The sequence below is a fragment of the Toxoplasma gondii genome, chromosome XI (assembly GCF_000006565.2).
Source record: "Toxoplasma gondii ME49 chromosome XI, whole genome shotgun sequence".
Classification (NCBI taxonomy): Eukaryota; Apicomplexa; class Conoidasida; order Eucoccidiorida; family Sarcocystidae; genus Toxoplasma; species Toxoplasma gondii.
This window is the reverse complement of record NC_031479.1, coordinates 4,865,410-4,884,724: the sequence shown is the minus strand read 5'-3', so window position 1 is coordinate 4,884,724 and position 19,315 is coordinate 4,865,410. Positions and strand designations below refer to the sequence as shown.

Here is a 19,315-nt window from a genome sequence, read left to right as displayed (position 1 = left end):
AATACGCTCTTTTTCTATTCCCCTCACACAAAGCACTACATGCATGTACACGCCTTTCTCCGTGCATGTATTTATGGTGTAGGGGCTGGAAGGAAACGCAGAAGAACATCGATAAGTCACAGGATCCACCTGTAGATGTAAACGCGGGGAACGGAGGAAATACCAGTGAGGACGCGGGTGCCTGTGCTGGTAGGAAACGCAGTCGCCGATAGAGAAGGCGAGACAGAGACGCGTTTGAAACACAGATGTAGAAAGCTGCTTCAGAGAAGAAACACACTGGTGCTCTCTTCCTTGAGACGGACGTTTCAACGGGAGAAGTTGTCCGATCAGAGAAAGGATTCAGGAGCTTCGGAGGATTCGGCGAGACGCAGGGTGAGAAGACCTGTGGGCAGACGAAGCAAAGGCAATGAGTTTCAGGAATTCAGGAACGACGAAAAATCACGGTGCAGAGAGAAAAAGCGAAGCCTCAAGTCTACGGGGCCGTTGCTGGAGCTCACTTCTCTGGGCCTCCACATTGTCCGGATTCACTGCGAGCGCAGTTCGAAGCGCCGCTTCTGCTTCCGCGAGGAGTTTTTCAGACAAGCTCGAGGAAGCTTTGTCTGCGGGCAAAGGAGAGAACGGCGAGCGAGAAAACGAGTCCGCGTCTTTGCATGAGTCGCCTGAGGAGGCAGAGGAAGTTCGGTCTTCTCGAACTGGGAGGCGGGGAAACAAGAAGTCGTCGCGGTCGAGAGAGAACTCTCTCCTGCCAGGAAACAGAGAAGATGGAAGACGCGATGGAAAAGCAAAGTTCACAAAGAAACGCAGAAAGGCGAGAGCAAACGTCCACGCGCACCCATCAACGCAAGTACACAGGCACGTAAAAAGAGAGAAATATACACATGTCTGCATGTTCAAGTCGCTTCGGTCCTTCGACTTTCTCTTCTCGCAGAGGCGCCTTGCCCCCCACTCTGGTTGAGCAGAGAGCGACCAAAGCAGAAGAGAAAGAAGCTGGAGAAAACAGATGTCCTTTTAATGCAAAACAGAAGACAAGGAAAACGCACCCGCTCCGCTCTCCACGCATCGTAATGCCCACGAGAGATGAGAAATGCCTGTGTATCGGTACACGAAGAACGCTCCATTCAAATGCACATATGAGTATACGGCTCATAACGTTAGGAAAATAGTTCAGAAATGCATGTGTATCAATACACTTTGGAAAGAAGAGACTCACGACGCAGCAACTTCTCGGCTGAGCTGGACAAGCGCTCGGCCGCGGAGTGCATGCAAGGCGTCGGCGGCGAAGCAGCAGGGAGGACTTTGAGAGGTGAGTGTATAGAAGAGGTCATCGAGGACTGTTCCGTCTCCCTGCTGCAGTTCTTCCGGTGCCAGTCGCTCTGTTTTGCCCTCCTCTTTACAAGCAAGTCGCGCGGAGCTTTCCGGTTCGCGCGGGGGACCTGTCTCTCGGGTGTACGTACACCCCGCCAAGGCGCGATTGACGAGGAGAAGGGATTCGTAGAATCTGCAGCAAGTCCGAGCACAACGAAGCCTCTTGCAAAGAGAACTGTGCGTACGCGTCCCCCTGCCGTTCTGCGCAAACTGCGCAGCCACAAGTGGACAGCAACCGTAGAAGGATACTACCGTCTGTGCATCGGAGCCGCTCGAGTGAATAGGCTTGCCGCGGCCTTCGAAGCGTTGTTTCGTTTTGCTTCTCCTTGTTTCCAGATTCCGCGACAGACTCCACGTTCCCCGTTGTGGGCGTCGGATCTGCCTGCCCGGGTTCGCAGAGCACAACTGAGACGATGGTTCGGCTACGCTCCTTTGCGCTTCGTAGGTTGCAAGCGTTTCAGAGGCGGTCCGCAAAAGAATCCGAGAAAACGCATAAGAGAGGCAGGAAACTTCAGTTTGGGAGGCGGCGCGCGAACCGAAGAACAGCCAAGGCGCGTCCAGCTTACCTTCCCGAGTCGAACGCCACCGTGGCGCACTGGAGGAGAACCTGAGGATCTCGCGAGTCCAGACGCCTGCAGAGAATGGCACAAGGAAAACGGTTTCGCTCTCCCGAAGCGCGAAATCGAGACAGACGACAGAGCAGTACGAGACGGATGAAACCTGTTTTCTCCTCGAGGAAAAGGTAAGTTTTTGTGGCTGAGAGAAGACAGAGGGGGGGAAGTGCGCAGTGTCGAGACACCTGTGAGAGGCGAGTGGAGATACACCCAAAAGCGAGAAGGAGGCACTCACAGCATTCCTCGTAGAAGCTGGATTTCTTCACTTTTTTCCGCCGACGCGTTCTGGGCAGAGTGCTTGGTTCTTCGAAGTTCACTGAGGAGGGCAAGTCGCACCCGAGCGTGTCTGCAAGGAGGAAACGAGGAGAAGAAATGCCGTCTCCAGAAAAACATCCTGAAACGACTCTTCAGAGGCTAGGATGGCCAGAACGTTCGTCCTGGGAGAAATCGCCTCTGGGACAGGATGGTTGATGAACTGCGTCTTCATAAACAGTCCGGCTCTGCAGGTTGCCGAAGTGAGCTGTGAATCGAGCGGTGCAGTTCCGACTTTTTCAGTGCCAGAGCGACGGGTGAAGCACGGAAACCATTTTGGCCTCTCAAAGTCGGTGGACCTCCACGCTCTTCGGCTCGCAACGCAACAGATCTACTATTTTCACAGAGAGCTCGGCAGAACAGAGAGAGCACAAAGACGGTGGAGGCCGGGAGTGAAATCAGAGGAAAGGCAAGACTGAAAGGAAAGTCAAGGAGAAGCAGTGGCTCTTGATCGCCTCTCCAGTTCTAACGGTGAAGTTCTCATTCGTTAAGTCGTTCTCTCTCTTGTCTCTCTCCTGTCATTCGCTCCTTCGTTTCGCCTCGACCGCGCGGAGAAAGCCGCGAAGTGTCATTATACACCAGCAGAGCCGCCTTTGTCTCCTCCACTTGAGGACGCGCATTTCTGGTAGTTCGCACGACTCGAGAACGCGCTTCTTCCACGCAGGTTTGCGTCTTTTCTCTCCTTCCCGTCTGAATCGAGAACGCTTCTTCCGCGGCTGGCTGTCGCCTTTGACGCGACTCGGCTTCCTCTCCCCCCAGGCCAGGGTGTCGGTGGAATCGCTTCGCACCAGACACGAAGTCTCCAGATTCTCGACGTACCCTCGGAAAACCTGCGTCAGATGTCGGAGAGTTTTGACGAGTTTCTTGCGGGTGGCTTTCTGCTTCGCAGGCGTCGGTCCTTCCACCGGAGACTGCAGCGCCTCTGCGAGCAGCAAATAGGGGGGCAGGAAGCCAGGTGTCGTCAGGGGTTCTTGCCGAATCTCCGTGGCTTTTCTGAAAGCAGAGACAAACAGAAAGGGTGGACATGAAAGAACACTGAACGGAAACAAAGAAAGAGCATCCCCCAGCAGAGAGAGGCTGCGGCGACCTTGTCCTTGAAGCTTCGCCTCTCCGCAGGAACCGCAGGGAAAAGAGACGCCGAGGTCGAAAAAAGAGGACGTTCAAGAGGAAGGGGAGAAAACGCAAGACGCATGACAGAAAAGCGTCAAACGGAGAACAGACGGAGGGGAGCGCACCCACCGAGAGAGGTCTTTCGCAAAACTTGCCGCCTTTCCCGGAAACGCGCACAAAAAAAGCGAACAGGAGAGAGATCAAGAGGGGGAACAAGAAGGAGAAGAAGGAAACAGGACCAGGAAGAAGAAGCTCCTTAGTAGAGACAAGTGAGAGTGACTTGGCAGCCGCTGGAGCAAGAAAACGTTGAACGGCACAGCGCCGTTGCGCGTTTTTCCTGAGAGCGAAACAAAGTTCAGAGCCTACAAAAGAACGTCGATAGCCTTCGCGGTAGTTCCTTCAACAAGGAGGAGACCGCCCTCCTGCACAAAAACGAGGAGAACGTCTGGAAAAGGCCATGTCCATCGACAAGAAACGAGCGGACACAGATTCTCGAAGAAGTCGCCCGGCAGAAAAGAAAAAGAAATCGCTCGAATGCTCCACATGCATGCATTTGCACACATTTGTGTCTTTGCGTGTACACGTACGTATCTACATATATATATATATAAAACGCGCGATCAGTTTCGGATTTGAAAAAAAAACTCTCTTTCTTCCAGAGAATTCCAGGTACACAAACAGAGAGGGAGTCTCGTGGCGGTTGCCGCCTGTGACTTTGACGAAATGCGCCGGCGCGTGTGTCTGTGCACTGTCCGCTTTGCTCAGGCTCCAGCTGCGCCTTCTGGGTCGCGCCGTGAGTCGCGCGAAGCAGCTGCCGCAGAAGCAACGGAAGGGATCCTACAGCGTGTATCAGTGCAGCTGTGAGCGTCGTCCTCTCGCCGTCCGCCAGCGCTCCCTCCAGTGCCTCTTCGAGTCTCTCCGTGAGCAGGTGGAGCTCAGCAACCTTCTCTGAAAAGAGCAGCGAAAACCGAATTTCAAGTTGAGAATGGGAAGCAATTCCACCCACCGCGTCCACGCCGCGTTTGTCGAAGCGGAAAACGACCCCCATTCCTCCAAAGTCTCTCCTCTCCCTCGCGCATCTTCCAAAGACACCTTATACAAACATATACGTATATATCGGTACATATATATATACACATGTATACATATATACATATATATATATATCATAAGCAAGCAGAGTTATACGCATCTGCGCATCTACGTGAGTCCGCACATGCAGGTGTATCTCTCAAGAGGTTCGACGGAATTGCAATGAGCAGACGCGCGTTTGGTGAACCGGAGCAGCGGCGCCATTTCGCGGCTGCGTCTCGTACACGCGTTGCACCTTAAATTGTCTTCGGGGGGACAGCGCGTCGGTCCACCGCGAAACGAAGAGCAACAGAGGCAACGCAGAAGAGTGGACCTCCAAAGCGTTTCTCCTCTCCACGGTCCACACAGGAGCAAGCTCGTTTTCTACGCAGAGAGGAAACTCCCTCGACACCGATCTCGCGGCTTCAATGAAACGTACCGAGCTGGACGCAGCAGGAGATGAAGACAGGCAGCGCGTACACCGCCTCGGCGAGGCTGGTTTCGAGCAGTCTGTGTCGCAGGGCGCAGAAGGCAAAGCTTTAACTTTGGTCACACTGCCTCATCACGACCGCAGGTCAACGCTTGCATCAGGGACCTGGATCTTTGATACCTTGCCGCTTCGAAGAGGAGGCGAGAACGAGAGCACTGCGAGAAGAAGCGGCCGGAGCGCAGACACTTTCGAGGAGACAGAGGAACAGAGCAAAAACGCGTTTTCCAGAAAAAAAGAGACTTTTCCGGAGCACAGGGAGCACAGAGATCTTTGGGAGGGCAGACGCAGGTGAGCAGAGCATCTGTCCGGCGAGTATCTGGCGTGGATTCGAAACTGCAGGCCTCCTGCATGTCGAGGCTGCCGGCGCCAGAGCAGCATGGTGCGCAGGAGACAGACAGAAGTTTCAGAGTGGAGAAAACGCACGGAGGGGAGACGCCTTTCCGCAAGTGAGTGAGTCTTCGAACGCGACTTGGAGAAGAGGCAGAGACACCCAGATCGAGGTTGACTTCGAGCCAGGCGAGAGCAGTCGAAGGAGCTAGCAGGCGTCAGGCGAGGCTCGCAAGCAGTCGCTGCCGTCCAGTCGACAATCCATGTGTGACAGACATGCACTTAGAGAGCGAGAGCGAGACGCCGTTGCATGCAAACGAGACAGAGATGCATGCAAGCATGTGAAAGTGTAACCGTGGCAGAAAGGCACGGGTGGAGTGTCTCTGAAAGCAGCCATGTCGGTCTGGAAAGGAAAGGACTTTCACTCCTCGCCGGGAGAGTCGCAGGTTGGCAAGTGCACAGAGCAGACCTGAACAGAAGTATGTCTACTTCCACTTAGACTCGATCAACGTCGCTGTCTGAGACAGTGAAGAAGGAGAGAGAGAGAAGGCGGAGCGCGGGAGAGACGTACAGAGTGCAGAGGGCGAAGGCGAGAGGTGCGTTTCTTCGGCGGAATGCCCGAATCGCTTGAATCGTTAAATTGACGCTGAGAGCAGAAAAACGCATGCGTTCCATCTGTTTCGCGAAAAGCGTGGACGCAAGTCCAGAGACGAAGCGGCGCAACTTACGTACCAGTCGAAACGGGGAGAAGACAGAGCGGGAGCAGACGGCGCAGGAAGAAGAGAGACGAGAAGGAGGAGGAAAAGAAGAGGGTAGAGAAGAGAGGAGAGGAGAGAAGAGAGGGGAGGAGACAGGAGAGAGGAGACAGGAGAGAGGAGAGGGGAGAAGAAGAGGAAGAAGAAGAGGATGAGAAGGAATCAGAGGATCCCGTAGAGAGTCACGAGTAAGACAGACACACGAGGAGAGATGCGTGATGTACCTTGAATAAATGAATTCCGGGGGGATATGGCGAGAAGGATACATTTCTTCGACGTATGAAAGGACGTCGTCCACGCGCAAGCACCGGCCGTCGAGGCCAACCGCTAGCGGCACTGCATACAGGCCGGGAGGACGCGGGGGAGATGCAGAAAACGAAGAAGAGGAAGAAGCAGAGGAAGAAGAGGAAGAAGCAGAGGAAGAAGAGGAAGAGGCAGAGGAAGAAAAAGAGGAAGAGGCAGAGGAAGAAAAAGAGGAAGAAGCAGAGGAAGAGGCAGAGGAAGAAAAAGAGGAAGAGGCAGAGGAAGAAAAAGAGGAAGAAGCAGAGGAAGAGGCAGAGGAAGAGAAAGAGGAAGAGGCAGAGGAAGAAGAGATCTGTGCCCATATTGCTTCAGGCGTCTGCGAGCATGAGACAGCAACGGATTTTCAAAGATACGGCATATATTTGTTGGTATGCTGGACCTATGGACGCACGATCCGTGAGAGAGAAAACGAGACAGGACGTTCGTGTTTTCTTCTTTTGTTCCGTGTCTGCGACAGAAGCTTTCTCGCGAGGTCCGGAAGCTGCTCACGCACCAGCTGATACTCGAGGACCACTGGAAGTTTTCTTCTTTTCGAAAAGCCGCGTTCCATCTTCCCTGTCTCTCTTTTTTTCTCCTCTCTGTGTCTCGGCGGCTCTCGCCCTGCCCCCTCCAGTTTCCTTGTCTTTCGACTGCTCGCACTGTCGCAGGAAGCGTCCTCACTTCGTCTCGCGCAGCTGAGAGCAGCGCCACCGCCAGGTGTCTGTCGCGAGCGCAATTTCACACACAAAGAAGCAGTCGAATGCATGCTCGCGGAAAGCGCTTGGAAGGAACGTTACGCGCTGTGGAGAAAGAACTCCTAAACCGCGCTTGGGATATTCACCAGAGGCAGGAAGAAACGAAGACATCGCGGAGACGCCACACAGAAGAGAGGCCTGTCTTGCATGTGAGGCCTGAGAGGACTCAGGAGGATACACGCACGAAAACGACCTTTTTCCGCGGCTTCTGCCTCTCTCGCGCTCGAGGTCTCCAGCGACCGTTCACGAGTCTTCTGCTCGCTTCTGTCCTCCAAAGACATTCGGAGTTCGCGACAGCTGCTCGACAGATGGCCGCAGAAAGAGACAGAGAGGAACAGAAAGAGACAGAGAGACGCATGCAGGTAGACCTCGAGGCCCTGCAGGCGCAGGCGCACGAGCACAGAGCGGAGAGGACGGGCGCCGTCGCCGAATCGCGGCTGACCTGGCCCACAGCTGAGAGTCGTCGAACTTCGTTTCGCGGAGGAGACGCAGTTCGTCCTCAGGAGTCAAGACGCCGCTGCCGAAGAGCGCAAAGAGCAGCTGCACAAACAGCGCAGCAGCGGCCGTCAGAGAGTCGGTGCAGAGGAAGCCGGAGGGAAGCGGAGAGGGCAGAGACAGCGGCGAGACGACGAGACGCAGGGGAGCAGGCCGCGGGAACAGCAACTGAAACGAGAAGTTGCAGAGACGAAAACGAAGAACCCACTGGGAGGACGGAAGCAAGGCAAAACAGGCGGACCTTGGGGTGAAAAGGCTCGCGCTGGTAGAGGTCGCAGAGGACTCGAAGAGCTTGGGGGAAGCGGCCGAGACGCTGCAGAGCTATTGCCAAGGACATCTGCAAAAACCCGCAAAGCGACAAGCGCTCTCGCATGCACAAATCTACAGAAACAGAAGCACGCGTCGGTGCAAGAAAGTGTACATGAAAAAAGGCCGGGAATGTGGTGATCGACGAATAACAATCTCACAAAAAAAACATCTAGCTGGCTGCATTGCCGCACGCGCAGATACACTTGCGGGCATATTGATGTGAATATATACCCTTACATACACACATAAATACATATACATATATATATATATATATATATGCATACAAATATGTACATGTATATATATACATATATATATATATATTCATATATATATGTATATGTATGTATTTATGTGTGTAAAGTGTGTATATATGAACATGTGTGTGTTTTGTGGGTGGACGCACCAAGATCTGTGTGTTTTTCTGAAAATAAAGATTTCCAGTTCACCTCAAGAAACGTTCGCGACGGATGGCCCGGGAGCAGCCAAGAACTCCGGTGTCTGTCCAGGAAGGCGACGAGGTCGGCAGGCGCGTCGATCTTCAGCTGAGAAACCAAAAACGCCAAAACACGGCATCCGAGGAAAACGCGAGAAAGAGAAAGAAGGAAAGAAAGAGAGAAAGAAAGAGAGAAAGAGAGAAAGAGAGAAAGAGAGAAAGAAAGAGAGAAAGAGAGAAAGAGAGAAAGAAAGAAAGAGAGAAAGAAAGAAAGAGAGAAAGAAAGAAAGAGAGAAAGAAAGAAAGAAAGAGAAAGAAAGAAAGAAAGAAAGAAAGAAAGAAAGAAAGAAAGAAAGAAAGAAAGAAAGAAAGAAAGAAAGAAAGAAAGAAAGAAAGAAAGAAAGAAAGAAAGAAAGAAAGAAAGAAAGAAAGAAAGAAAGAAAGAAAGAAAGAAAGAAAGAATCGTTTGTCTCACGAGCAACTGCGTCGCGACCGCGAGCAGGGCAGGGTCTCTGCAGGTGATCTCTGCATGCAACTCAAAAAGGAGACTCCTCGCTCTCTCCATTTTCCCGCAGGCAATGAGGGCCTCTGTGAAGAAAAAAAGACTTTCCGTCTGGAGACAGCATGCCTCCGGATGTCCCTGCGTCGCCTCCTTCTCTCCTTCTCTCTGTCCAGCTTCCGCTTCCTCGCCCCCTCCCGTCGTGTCTCGCTTCTTCTCTCGCGCGCGCGGAGACAGAGGAGACAGTGGAGACAGTGGAGGCACGCAACCCCCACAGCGAACGGAGACAGGAGCGTTGATCGGTGTGGGCGAGACAGCAGGATGCGCCAGACTGTACAGAAGTTCCCCAAGCATGAGCATGTCTGCGAAGCAGGCAACGAGAGGCGCACAACGCAACGTCTCCAGAACGACATTCATACGCTTCTCCAAAAAGGAAACTGGTTCGGTCTTCCCCACTGCAAAAAGTCTGAGTAGACTGTTTTTCTTGATGTCTTGTCGACAACTTTACACGAACGTTCGCTGTGGCTCTCGGCTTTGCACCAAACTCTTAAACGCAAAGGAGTAACCGTCAGCGACCTGATCCGCCTTTCGATTCAAGAAATTAACGAATCGTGAAGAGGGCACACTGAAGCAGTTGTTTATCTATTGACTCCAGAAAGACCGAAACAGAAGAGCTTAGAAGTACCCTCCTTAAGCTGCTAGGTCGCAATGCGACCACAGACTCCAAAATCGATCTAGTAAGATCTCCGCAAGAAGAACGCGGCGGCGCGCGAATCTGCCGCAGAAAAGCACAGAAAACGCGAGGATGCGACGCCCGGACACAAGCTCGAGGGAAGTCAACGCTCCAGCTCTTCACAAGAGAGGGGAAGAACAGACGGAGTGGAAGAAGCGAGAGGGAAAAAGAGAGGAAACTGCTCAAAGACAGCGGAGAAGAAGAAGAGAGAGAAGAAGATGATGACGATGGTGGTGATGAAGAGAAGGAAAGAAAAGCGATGCGGTGATGATTCCCAACGAAGAACAAAAAGGGTACGACGGAGGAGACACGAAATGGAGTCAAGGCGAGGTGTACCGTACGCGTTGTTTCCGGTGAGGAAACAGTCTCTCCCGCTTGCTCCTGCAGAAAAAAAGGCCTTACCTTCGTAGGCGCCATACATCCGAGCAGAGAGGTACTGTCTCCTTATCTGTCTGTACACCTCACGAGACTGTTGCTCGTGCTTTCCCCAGGCCTCCGACGCTGATTGGTCCAGCGTACTGCCTCTGCAGTCGTCGTGGCAGGAAGGAGAAGACGAAGTCTCTGCATCCATCGCTCCTTCTCCGCATTTCCGATCGACGTCTCGTTTTTCAGCTTCCAAAGCATCTAAACAACGAAGATGGCGTCCGTCTCCGAGTGTACTGCGAGTCCCGCGATATACACCCGGAGTCGCCTCCGAGGGCGGCAGGTGTGTTGGGTTGTTCTTTGGAGATCTCAAGAGTCGAATCGGAGAGCAAAACTCAGACGAGGGAGGCGCTCCAGACTGCTTCGGTGTCTTCAACTGCGACTCGTTGGTTTACTCGCGAGACAGCCGGTCGCGACGCCGAGTTCCTGTTGAGGCTCCCGTCGGCGAGCGCGACAGGTGGTGAAGAATGAGCGGAGGGAAGGCGGAAGAAGCAGATGGTCGACCGGAAGGAGCAAGAACAACGTCACTGATGAGCGCGGTTGAAGCGTACTTGTGCAGAGCAGAGCGCGTGCCCGCAGTGTGAGGAGTCGGGAGCGGTAAAGAGATGGAAATGCGGAGGGAAAAGGAAGCAGAGAAAAGTCTGGAGAAGAGCCGCAAGTCTTCGACAAGAAAGGGAAGGCGAAGCAACTCCGCGGAAGAAGTCGCCAGCGGGATATGGGCAAGACCGACAACGTCGGAGAATCCCGAAGGCCGAGTGTGCGGTCTCAGCAGATCCACGAGAAGAGCGAGAGCGGCGGAAGACACAGATGGGGCAGAGAGAGACGCGAACCACTGTTCCTTTAAAAGCTTTTCATCGAGGGAAGGAAATCGGTGGAAACTGGACAAAAGCTTCCAAGAGAGTCTTCAGAAAGCAGTGTGCACAGTTACGACTCGGAGCGCGCCGGCAGGTGGGCGCACTCATCCCTGTTCGCCGGGAAAAAAAGAGAGAAAGGCATGCGTTTAACACAAGAAAGGCAGATCTTTTTTGCGGGTCTTCTTTCCTTCTTTCACTCTGGAAACGTCGCGAGCGACGTCGGCTACCACCGGTGCTCAAGACACGCGGTCAAGTGTGTGCATGCATCACCTTTTCTCAAGTTCGAGAGAATCTCGGCAAACCCTATAAAACCTCGACCGGCGCCAGGAAGACCCTCTCGCTCGCCTTCGAAAGGTGAAAACAGCGCAGCGGAAACTCTTCTCAAGGTGGACCGCGCTCTTCCACGCCGGGAGCGAGTAGAGTGAGTGAAGTGAGTGGAGTGAGTGGAGAGAGAGTGGAGAGAGAGTGTAGAGAGAGTGGAGAAAAACAATCGCATTCTGAGAAAGGAGAAAGTTTCGTCTTCTTGGCGACCAGCAGAGTTGGTGTAGTGGTCATCACGTCTGCCTTACACGCAGAAGGTCGCGGGTTCGATCCCCGCACTCTGTACTTGCGCGCTCAACTCTTTCATCGAAGGAACTGGATCCTTCAGGTTCTTCCGGTTGAGTGTCGTTGCTTTTTTGTCGGCTGTCTTGTCTTGGTAGTCAGACCCGTTGCAGGAGTCTTTTATTAGGCGGTTTTCGCAGTTTTCTCACTTTTCTTCTGCTGTCTTCTGCTGGACCTTGTTGCCCCGGGATGGATCGGCGGCTCCGCATGCACCCTTGTTATACAGCCGCAGTGAGAGTGGAAACATGCCAGTCGCGCAGACAAGACTCACGAGAGAACCTGTGAAGCATTGCTCAGTGTCTCCCTCCAGATTTGAATCGCATTCACTACCTTGTTTTTCGCTCGCTGTGAACACTTTAGACAGGAAGAAAGATGCTGCCATTCGTATAGGCAACTAGGGTGCGTCCCGAGTTCTCCGGTCACGAAGGAATCGTTGCATGCGTAGATGCAGTCTTGCGGAACTCGAGCAAGGCGCGTCAGCGCTTCGTTGTCTCCTCTCAGTGTCGCAGCTTTCGTCCAAGGAGCTTGTCACGACTCCTGCGCTCCAGATGCACTTGGTAAAAACGAAGAAGAGAGATATGAATGTGACTTTTCGTGCTATTGTGGTCCCTGGGTGACGGCGGGGGGTCGTCGAAGTCGTCTCTCTCGTCTCCGCGTTCTGACGAAGTGGAGACACGGCAAACTCGGGAACAGAATCATGTCTCCTCTCTGTATTATATTGGATGTGTTTCCCGTCAGGTCTCTGCATTCTGCAGCCGTGGTTCTGGGGTGCTCTGTATCGTTTGTGCCTCCATCTGTGCGTCGAAGACGACGCTCGCTCACCTGTGTTTGACGCTGAAGAATGCCGGATGAGTCCAGCGAAACGTGCCTGCTTTATCGGCCGGCGCCTCTGCATTTCACGGCAGACCATGCTGGGGCCATCCAGAGTTCTCTAGCATCCAGCCTGGGCATCGAATGTGTCTGGGTTGGCGGCAGAAGAGGGGAAACGCGCATGAGGAACCGATCTTTCTGAGTTCGCTATTGACTTTTCCGCACCCTCGTTTCTCGACTCGAGTACGAGAGATGGCGAGAAACGGAGCGGGACTGGCAGCTCGTGCGCGCGCCGTTCCAGGCCGTTCCGTGTTGTTTAGAACTGGTTTTTCTTCGGTTGCCGCTAGTGGAGTTTCTCCGTTCTCCGCAAGTGGTATTGCCCGTTTTTCGACGGCTCTCTGCGAGAACAGGAAGTACCTCTCTCGATATTGTCGGTTTTCCCGACTGTTCGCCAGTTTTTTGTGCTTGGTCACTTCTGTTTGTGGCGTCTGGCTGGCGACTGCACCCCTGGCGTCCTGTTTTGGAGGCTTAAGCCGAGTGATGTACAGACACCCCAGCGGAGTTTTTTCTCCACGATTTCACGCGTTTTCGTCACGACCCGTCGCCTTCTCAGATGTGCATTTTTTCGACCCGGCGGTCAAACCGGCGTTTCCCGAAGCGCAAAGACGCTCCGACACTCTCGGCGCGTCGTCGGATCCGCGTTCCCGTCCGCAGATAAATCGTAAAAACGGCAGATTGGAGCGCACAAGCGTCGCCCGTTCTCTGGAAGAGGTTCCCTGCTCTGCTCCGGACCTGTTCACGCAGGAGTCGACATCTGAGCAGCTTTCCAGTATACGCAGCCCGGCCTTTTTTCCAAACAGAAGGCAGTTTTATCGAAATTCTGTGTCGCCTCCGTGTGTGTCATCTTTCAGCCACAATAATCTGCTCCACCCTGCTTTTCTGTCGTTTCCATCTCTACAATGTTGCCCGCAAAGTGGGCAGCAGCGCCGCCCGACAAAGGCGTCTCGCGTAGCACGGCAAACAGGTGGCAGTCGAGTGCTGGGGGAGTCGCGCGGCGGTGCGCGCAGGTCATTTCTTTCGAGATTCGGAATTAGCGGAGGAACCTGGGAAGCGAAGAATGCTTCCGTCCACGCTGTGCCGCCAGTAGCTTTTGTGCAGGCAACACACACAAGCGTCCCAAACCGCAGTGCCTTCGCGGGGAACTTTTTCCCTCGCGGACTCCGCGCGGGATTTTCTGAACGGGAGGGTCGCTCGTTTCTGCGCAACTCACGGCACATGGTTTCTGGTGTGTCCGCGAACGCCAGCGACCACCAGCACCGGCGGCAGGACCGCGAAAACGTTCGCGATAGGGAGTGCATCGTAGTGGATTGGAGTGACCGCATAGTTCCGTACGACCTCGCCTGGCGGCTACAGCAAGTGATCGTCCAGCTGCAGCTGCTAAGACTGAATAGTAGTTTGTACCCTTTATCAAGCCGCCCTGAAGACGAAGCATCCGTTAGTTTCCACATGCACGAACACGCCAGCCAGCGTAGTGTAGAGAGAAATGAGAACTCTTATCTAAAGCGTTGGCCGGAAGTGAGACAGCCTGCCCAAGGGCGCTTGCCCTGCGACTACGTTATTTTACTGCAGCACTCTCCTGTGTACACGCTTGGGCAGGGGGGAACCCCCGCAAACATTCTGTTTGAAAGCAACGTAAGAACTCTGCAGCTGTCTGAGGGTTATGTGGAGGAAATGCGCACTATCAACGGGTGCTACCGGCTGCTCTCGCGGCTTTTTCAAGAGGCAGAGGAAGCTGCGGCTCCGGGGGCGCGATTTGTCTCAAGCAGTGAAGCCGGCAGAAAAAACGGTGAGGGAACGGCTCTTCCCGGTGGCAAGATTTTCGTTGAAACACCCCAACAAGTAGAATTGGGAGAGGGCTCGGGGCGCAGCGCTGCTTCGGAAGAGAGCGCAGGACGCGAGTTTCAGCAGAAGGAACCGGATGAGGGACGGACAGACTCTGCGCCAGGAGTAATGCGACAGAGAGCACTCGCCTGGTGCGAGGAAGCTCCGACAGTGTGGAGAGTGGAGCGTGGCGGCGAGGTGACTTACCATGCTCCGGGACAGCTGGTCGTGTATCCGCTGTTAGATCTGCGCTACCACGCGTGTGACCTACGGTGGTACGTTCATTCTTTGGAACAGGTAGCCATCAACGCGATCGACAGGCTTTTCTGCAGCGGCCAGCTAGTGGAAAAGGCGGCGAATCTCGGCGAGGGCACAAAAAATCAGGCGGGGCTTGTCGGAGTGGAGAGTTCCACGCAGGATGTAAGGCCGCCGTTGACGACAGCCGAGGAAGCGCAGAACGAAAAGACAACGGAGGGGAGACAGCTTGGACAGAGAAGGCCTGGGACCCCTGGAGTGTGGCTGCACGGTGAAAAAGTGTGTGCCATTGGTGTCAAAGTGAAGCGGTGGATCACGCACCACGGCCTCGCTCTGAATGTCTGCACAGATCTCTCGGGGTTCCGCAAAATCGTGCCGTGTGGCCTCAAAGAATCTACGACGGGCAGACTAAAAGACTCCTGGTGTTTTGAGCAGAGGTGGCGAAAGCGTGGGGAAGAGACGGAGAGAGGCGGAAAGCCCAACAGAACTGAAGGTTCTTGCGATGCCTCCGACGTCAAGTGGGAGAGTGACGAGGTATCAAGCGACAACAGAGGACACACGCAGTTGGACGCGCAGGACCAAACAGAAACGCAAGAAGGAAATCGAGAACCGAATGATGCAGAACTCATGAAGCAGGTCGCGCGCATCGTGAAAGAAGAATTCTCTAAGGTCTTCTCTCTCAAGCTCGTCGACAGCCAGGGCTCTGGCCATACTGCGCTCTTCAATAATTCAGTGGTCTAACTTTGTCTGTTGATACTCCACAAACCAGGTGGCTACACTGGAGTCAATTCTTTTTGTTCTCTGTTGAGGCTGTCCGTGTTCGACCTCTCTGAAACAAAGGGAGTGGTGCCATCTGAAATCGTGTCGTCTTGAGAAATGTCACTGGATAAGGGAGCCTAGCCCTGGCGACTCAAAACCTCAACAGAAAAGACCGTCTGGAAACCTTCTCATGGCAACCTGTCTGGAAATCTGGAAGCATCTCACATGCGAAGATACTGATAGATAAGTCAGTGCGGTTTCCGAGGTCGTATTGCGAGGGTACACCCGAAGTCAGAGGTCCCGAACAAATTACAGGCAGGCGCACGATATCCGAACACGACTGTTTTCTTTACCCACCATTTGCTGGCTTGTTTTGTCGTACACGCTGTTTAGTCTGAACGGGAGACAGATGCAGCTCTGTGAATTCCAGAGTGAAACCCTCTTAGCATACTGTTGCTGCCGGAGTTGTTAGGTCTTCTTAATGGCAGTTCATTTTGCACCGCTGGAGTGCTGCGATTGCACAGCTAGTGCTGAATTTCGTCTTCAGTCCCGATTTTTGTCGCTTCCCAGATAGGGAACCATACGGAACTGTGGCATCCTCAAAGCCGGAGAGGTTTTGAGCCATTCCGCTGTGGTGTAAAGAAGGTAACGGTCGAGGGGCATTTGGTAAGTGTTGGACGTTTCCCAAACTCTATGGCGTGTGTTCATTGTTCTGCAGACGTTGGTCGGTTTGCCATTACCACTGTAGCGCTCTGTTCTAGGCCGGTGAAAAGGTAGAACGGTTGCCGACGTGAATTTCCACTGTTTGTGATATCGTGGGAAACTGTTTTCCCACAAAAAATCTAGACTGAGAAGTCTTCGGTCTCGAAAGGATGCAGGAGCCAGTAACTCTGGGCACCTACCCTCGATTGCGTCGAAACCTCCATATCTTTATCTGATTTCACGAGCTGTCCTCTGAGGTCGACTGCGCCACGTTTTCGCGCAGGAGCTATGTCTTGAAACGACAGTTCTACTCACCCTTACGTCAGGAGTGTAATATATGGATCACTGTTGTCACTCTTATTAACAGCGAGAGAAAACTACTGCGAAGATGGCAGTACGAACAGGACCATCCCCTCCTGCAAGTAATCGTCTCCTGAGGTAGACAGGATTATTTGTGTGCTGTCTACGGGGAGGCAGTTTGACTCACCAGAGCAGTCCGGGATCACAACACCAGCAAGATACATGGTGTAAGATTGAGCAAAGTGCGCCCAGTGGAGACGGACCGTACAACCAGCGCTAGCCACTTGTGAATTTCTCCTCGATGTGGTGCCTTCACGACGCTGTGCGGACTCCCATAACAAGAACAGGTGTCGAACGCAGCGAGTCAACTCCCGTTCAGCGTTTGTCTCGACGTGTCTGCAACCCAACGGGGGTCTCCAGCATGCCTCACGCTGTGCAGAGTTGAGTCGTTTTTAACGCAACAACGACTCCGTTACTTTGTCTCAATCGGACTGCGTTCAAAAGTGGCAAGTCTCCGGCACTGGAGGATGAACCCTTCCAGCTCCAGTCAACTGTCCATACTGTTCTTGTCGGTCTAGCACGTGTTAAGTCGTGCCCCATTAAGAACGGAATTCAGAGGTAACGCGAGGAAGCCTTGTTAACGAGTCTCGGAAAGCAACAGCGAGGGTGGAAGAACGCGATTTCTCTAAGTGACTGCAGCATGAAGAGCTAAAGGGGGTCGTCACCGAGGCAATCGTTGCGGACGACTGCATTATCGCATGTGTTGTCCGGAGAACGCGGATTGCTAAACCCCACGTGGAATTCCCCACTCCAGAATTGCGTTTCGTCAAAAAAAGAACAAATCTTGTCTCTGCTCTGGAGACGGGTCTACCCTTTTTTTACCGTGCAGCGCTCCCCCGGCAGCAGTCGATATCTTCAACTCTGGCGCTGTGACAATTTGGAGGGGATGGAAGAGCTGTGGGTCGGAGTGTGGTGGACTCGTGACGTAGTTTGGTATTTTGTGGGCGAAACAGGAAGTCCGTCTTCTGTCCAGAGGTGGCTGGTCATTGTGCAAAGTTTGTGAGCGGCTTCGCCGCTTTTGTTCCAATTTTTCCAGTCGAGTTATCAATATTTAATTTTTCACCGGGCAGCAGTGGCTTCTCTCTTTGTCGGCATCTTCAACGCTTTCGACGGAGATGCATCACTCTAGTCCTGTGACGTTGGTTTTGAAGACCTCTGCCGTTTTTTCACTGTTCTCAACTATTTTACTCGCCTCCACATGCGCAGGCTAGACCCGTTTGTCCTCGTAGACACCTGGCCTTCAGCGGCGGGCACCCTAGTCGGGAATGCACTTCTCGTTTGTTGCATCTATGCGTATCTACGCGAAGTTGGTGTTTCTGTCCATGAACTCCGCCGTTTTCCACGCGAGAAATCCTCGCCGAACGTGTTCAGGTTGTCATTTTGCGTGACCCCGGCGCAGACGCCGCGGTTTGGCCTCTCGAATCGAGCTCCCCAGGTGACAGATCGGAACTGGATTATTTGGTTGGCCAAGCAGTGCCGTTTTTCAACCGAGTAAATCGACCTGTTGTGGCACGAGAAACTCCAGAGCATTCAGGCGCATGTCGGACCCGTTGGTGCCACTGCTCAGAAGCAAGGGAAAGCAACATTGCCCTCGCCTTTCTCCGAGCAGACCACCGCCTAGTGGAAAGTTGCCTTTCTCGCAGGTATTCAGCGCCATGCCTATTTTTTAGACCGCCACTGAAATGACGCAGACTTTACAGACATCAGCCGCGAGGACCGTCTGGCCCCGGTCCGCTGCGCGCGCTTGTTCACATTCAGTCAGGCGTACCCTGTCTTTGTTTTGTGTTAAATTCGTGGTTTTTGTCGGGGCGCATGCCGCTGGATTGGCCGCTGGAGGCGATGTGGTCAATCCAAACGATGTCACACCTCCGCTCCCGAACGCGGATTTCTCCGTCGTGATTCCCAAATCGAGCTGGCCACACGAAGCCTTCACGCGCCAGACCCTGTTGCCGAATCAGAGAATGATGATTATCCTCGAAGACATTTCATCAGTTCGCGTGTGGCCACGAAATATCCTCACGGAAGCGTACGATGTAGATGACGGGTTATGCGACCTCGGGTCGCTCAAGTCGTACATGTATTTGTTCGGAAAGGCACCCATATCTTACAACTTTTGGGAGGTAATATATCACCAGGTTCCTGGCTCGGGCCAGACGGTGAAGGCGCTGGTCTTCATCTCTCCTCCACGGGAATACCACACTGGCCGCAAACAAGAATTCTGCTTCCAGTTTCGCGAACGAAAAGGCACCGGGTCCATGTTTGTTATCATCCGAACATCGGAGGCAACGCACGGTAGGGCTGTCAGCCTGGTGCTGACAGTCACGAGTCTGCTGTTCTTTGCCGCTTTCCCGTACTTGTAAAAACCTCTGACGTGCAGCTGTAAGTGATGTGGTGCACGGATAGGATGAGCTTTCCGGCGGCTTGCGGAGAGGCGCCGCTGCCACGGACTCTTGCATTTCGCACCGAACACGCAGTGGCTGAAAAAAAGTGGCGCATGTCGCCTTTCAGCTGCATTTAAGCGGAAAAAACGGTTATCGTTCACTTGACCGAGCCGCGCGCCTCAAACCGCACATGCAGTGTCTGAGATATCTTTGTCTTCGCAGCGTGGGCATTTTTGATTCTTGTCCAGGCACAGTCTTGTTTCACTCAGTCCATGGTATAACATAACGACTCGTCTCTGTACTGGAGATTATCTGACGGTTCCGCGTGGCACGTACTGCCCGAGCAACTCCCGGTGTGATGGGTGGAAAATTACAGCGTCTTGCTCGGGTGTAGGAGTGCCACTGTTTCGTTGCCTGGTATCATCTTCACAGACGCCGGGGGAATTCGGGGTGGAGCACGGGACAAACTTGTCTGCCCATCGGTGTTGTTTATCCTGCTGCGTATGTGGACTGTTACTGTGTGTATCATATTGGTGCTGCCGTGCACTTTCGCTACGGATGTCTGTCGGTCTCAAGCTTCGGCTTCTGCAGATAGATGAAGATGCCCGTGCGAGTCTGTGTGAAAGCCATCGTGAGGTTACGCGCAGTTTCAGCGGCTCCAAGTTCAAATTAGTTTTTGTTGGCTACCTCCGGTTGTTGAATGTGAAGTGCCTGTGCATAAAGTCCAAAAT

At 53.4% G+C, this 19,315-nt stretch overlaps 3 protein-coding genes and 1 non-coding gene across 4 annotated transcripts; 3 read left to right on the top strand and 1 right to left on the bottom strand.

Moving 5' to 3' along the window:
- Nucleotides 1-18: 18 nt before the first annotated feature.
- TGME49_315660 (hypothetical protein) lies at nt 19-10,809 on the bottom strand. Its single transcript, XM_018782877.1, has 17 exons — nt 9,959-10,809; nt 8,800-9,185; nt 8,338-8,433; nt 7,818-7,913; nt 7,524-7,621; nt 7,008-7,047; nt 6,269-6,663; nt 5,861-5,935; nt 4,912-4,982; nt 4,243-4,349; nt 3,768-3,823; nt 3,111-3,284; nt 2,215-2,325; nt 1,932-1,997; nt 1,211-1,498; nt 498-742; nt 19-382 (listed from the first exon to the last, which is right to left on the bottom strand). Exons 1-17 carry the CDS (start codon nt 10,125-10,127, stop codon nt 327-329), a joined length of 2,529 nt encoding a protein of 842 aa, XP_018635317.1. The 5' UTR covers nt 10,128-10,809; the 3' UTR covers nt 19-326.
- Nucleotides 10,810-11,366: 557 nt separating this feature from the next.
- On the top strand, nt 11,367-11,439 carry TGME49_315650. The gene has a single exon. It is a non-coding gene; the product is annotated as a tRNA-Val (tRNA).
- A 150-nt stretch (nt 11,440-11,589) lies between these two features.
- On the top strand, nt 11,590-15,907 carry TGME49_315640 (lipoyl(octanoyl) transferase). The gene has a single exon (XM_002364702.2). It carries the CDS (start codon nt 12,391-12,393, stop codon nt 15,121-15,123), a length of 2,733 nt encoding a protein of 910 aa, XP_002364743.2. The 5' UTR covers nt 11,590-12,390; the 3' UTR covers nt 15,124-15,907.
- Nucleotides 15,908-18,164: 2,257 nt separating this feature from the next.
- TGME49_315630 (hypothetical protein) lies at nt 18,165-18,865 on the top strand (the record flags this gene model as incomplete). The annotated part of the gene is made up of 2 exons (XM_002364701.1): nt 18,165-18,495; nt 18,807-18,865. 2 exons carry the CDS (start codon nt 18,165-18,167, stop codon nt 18,863-18,865), a joined length of 390 nt encoding a protein of 129 aa, XP_002364742.1.
- Between the last annotated feature and the right edge of the window lie 450 nt (nt 18,866-19,315).

Excerpts from the sequence above, each read along its gene's own strand:
- TGME49_315660 (XM_018782877.1), bottom strand. The coding sequence starts at position 10,127 with ATGGATGCAGAGACTTCGTCTTCTCCTTCCTGCCACGACGACTGCAGA. Across the intron at positions 2,326-3,110 it reads CTGACGCAGGTTTTCCGAGG|ACACGCTCGGGTGCGACTTG; the intron begins GTACGTCGAGAA and ends TCCTCCTTGCAG. Across the intron at positions 1,998-2,214 it reads CAGCTTCTACGAGGAATGCT|GCGTCTGGACTCGCGAGATC; the intron begins GTGAGTGCCTCC and ends CATTCTCTGCAG.
- TGME49_315640 (XM_002364702.2), top strand. The coding sequence starts at position 12,391 with ATGTGTCTGGGTTGGCGGCAGAAGAGGGGAAACGCGCATGAGGAACCG.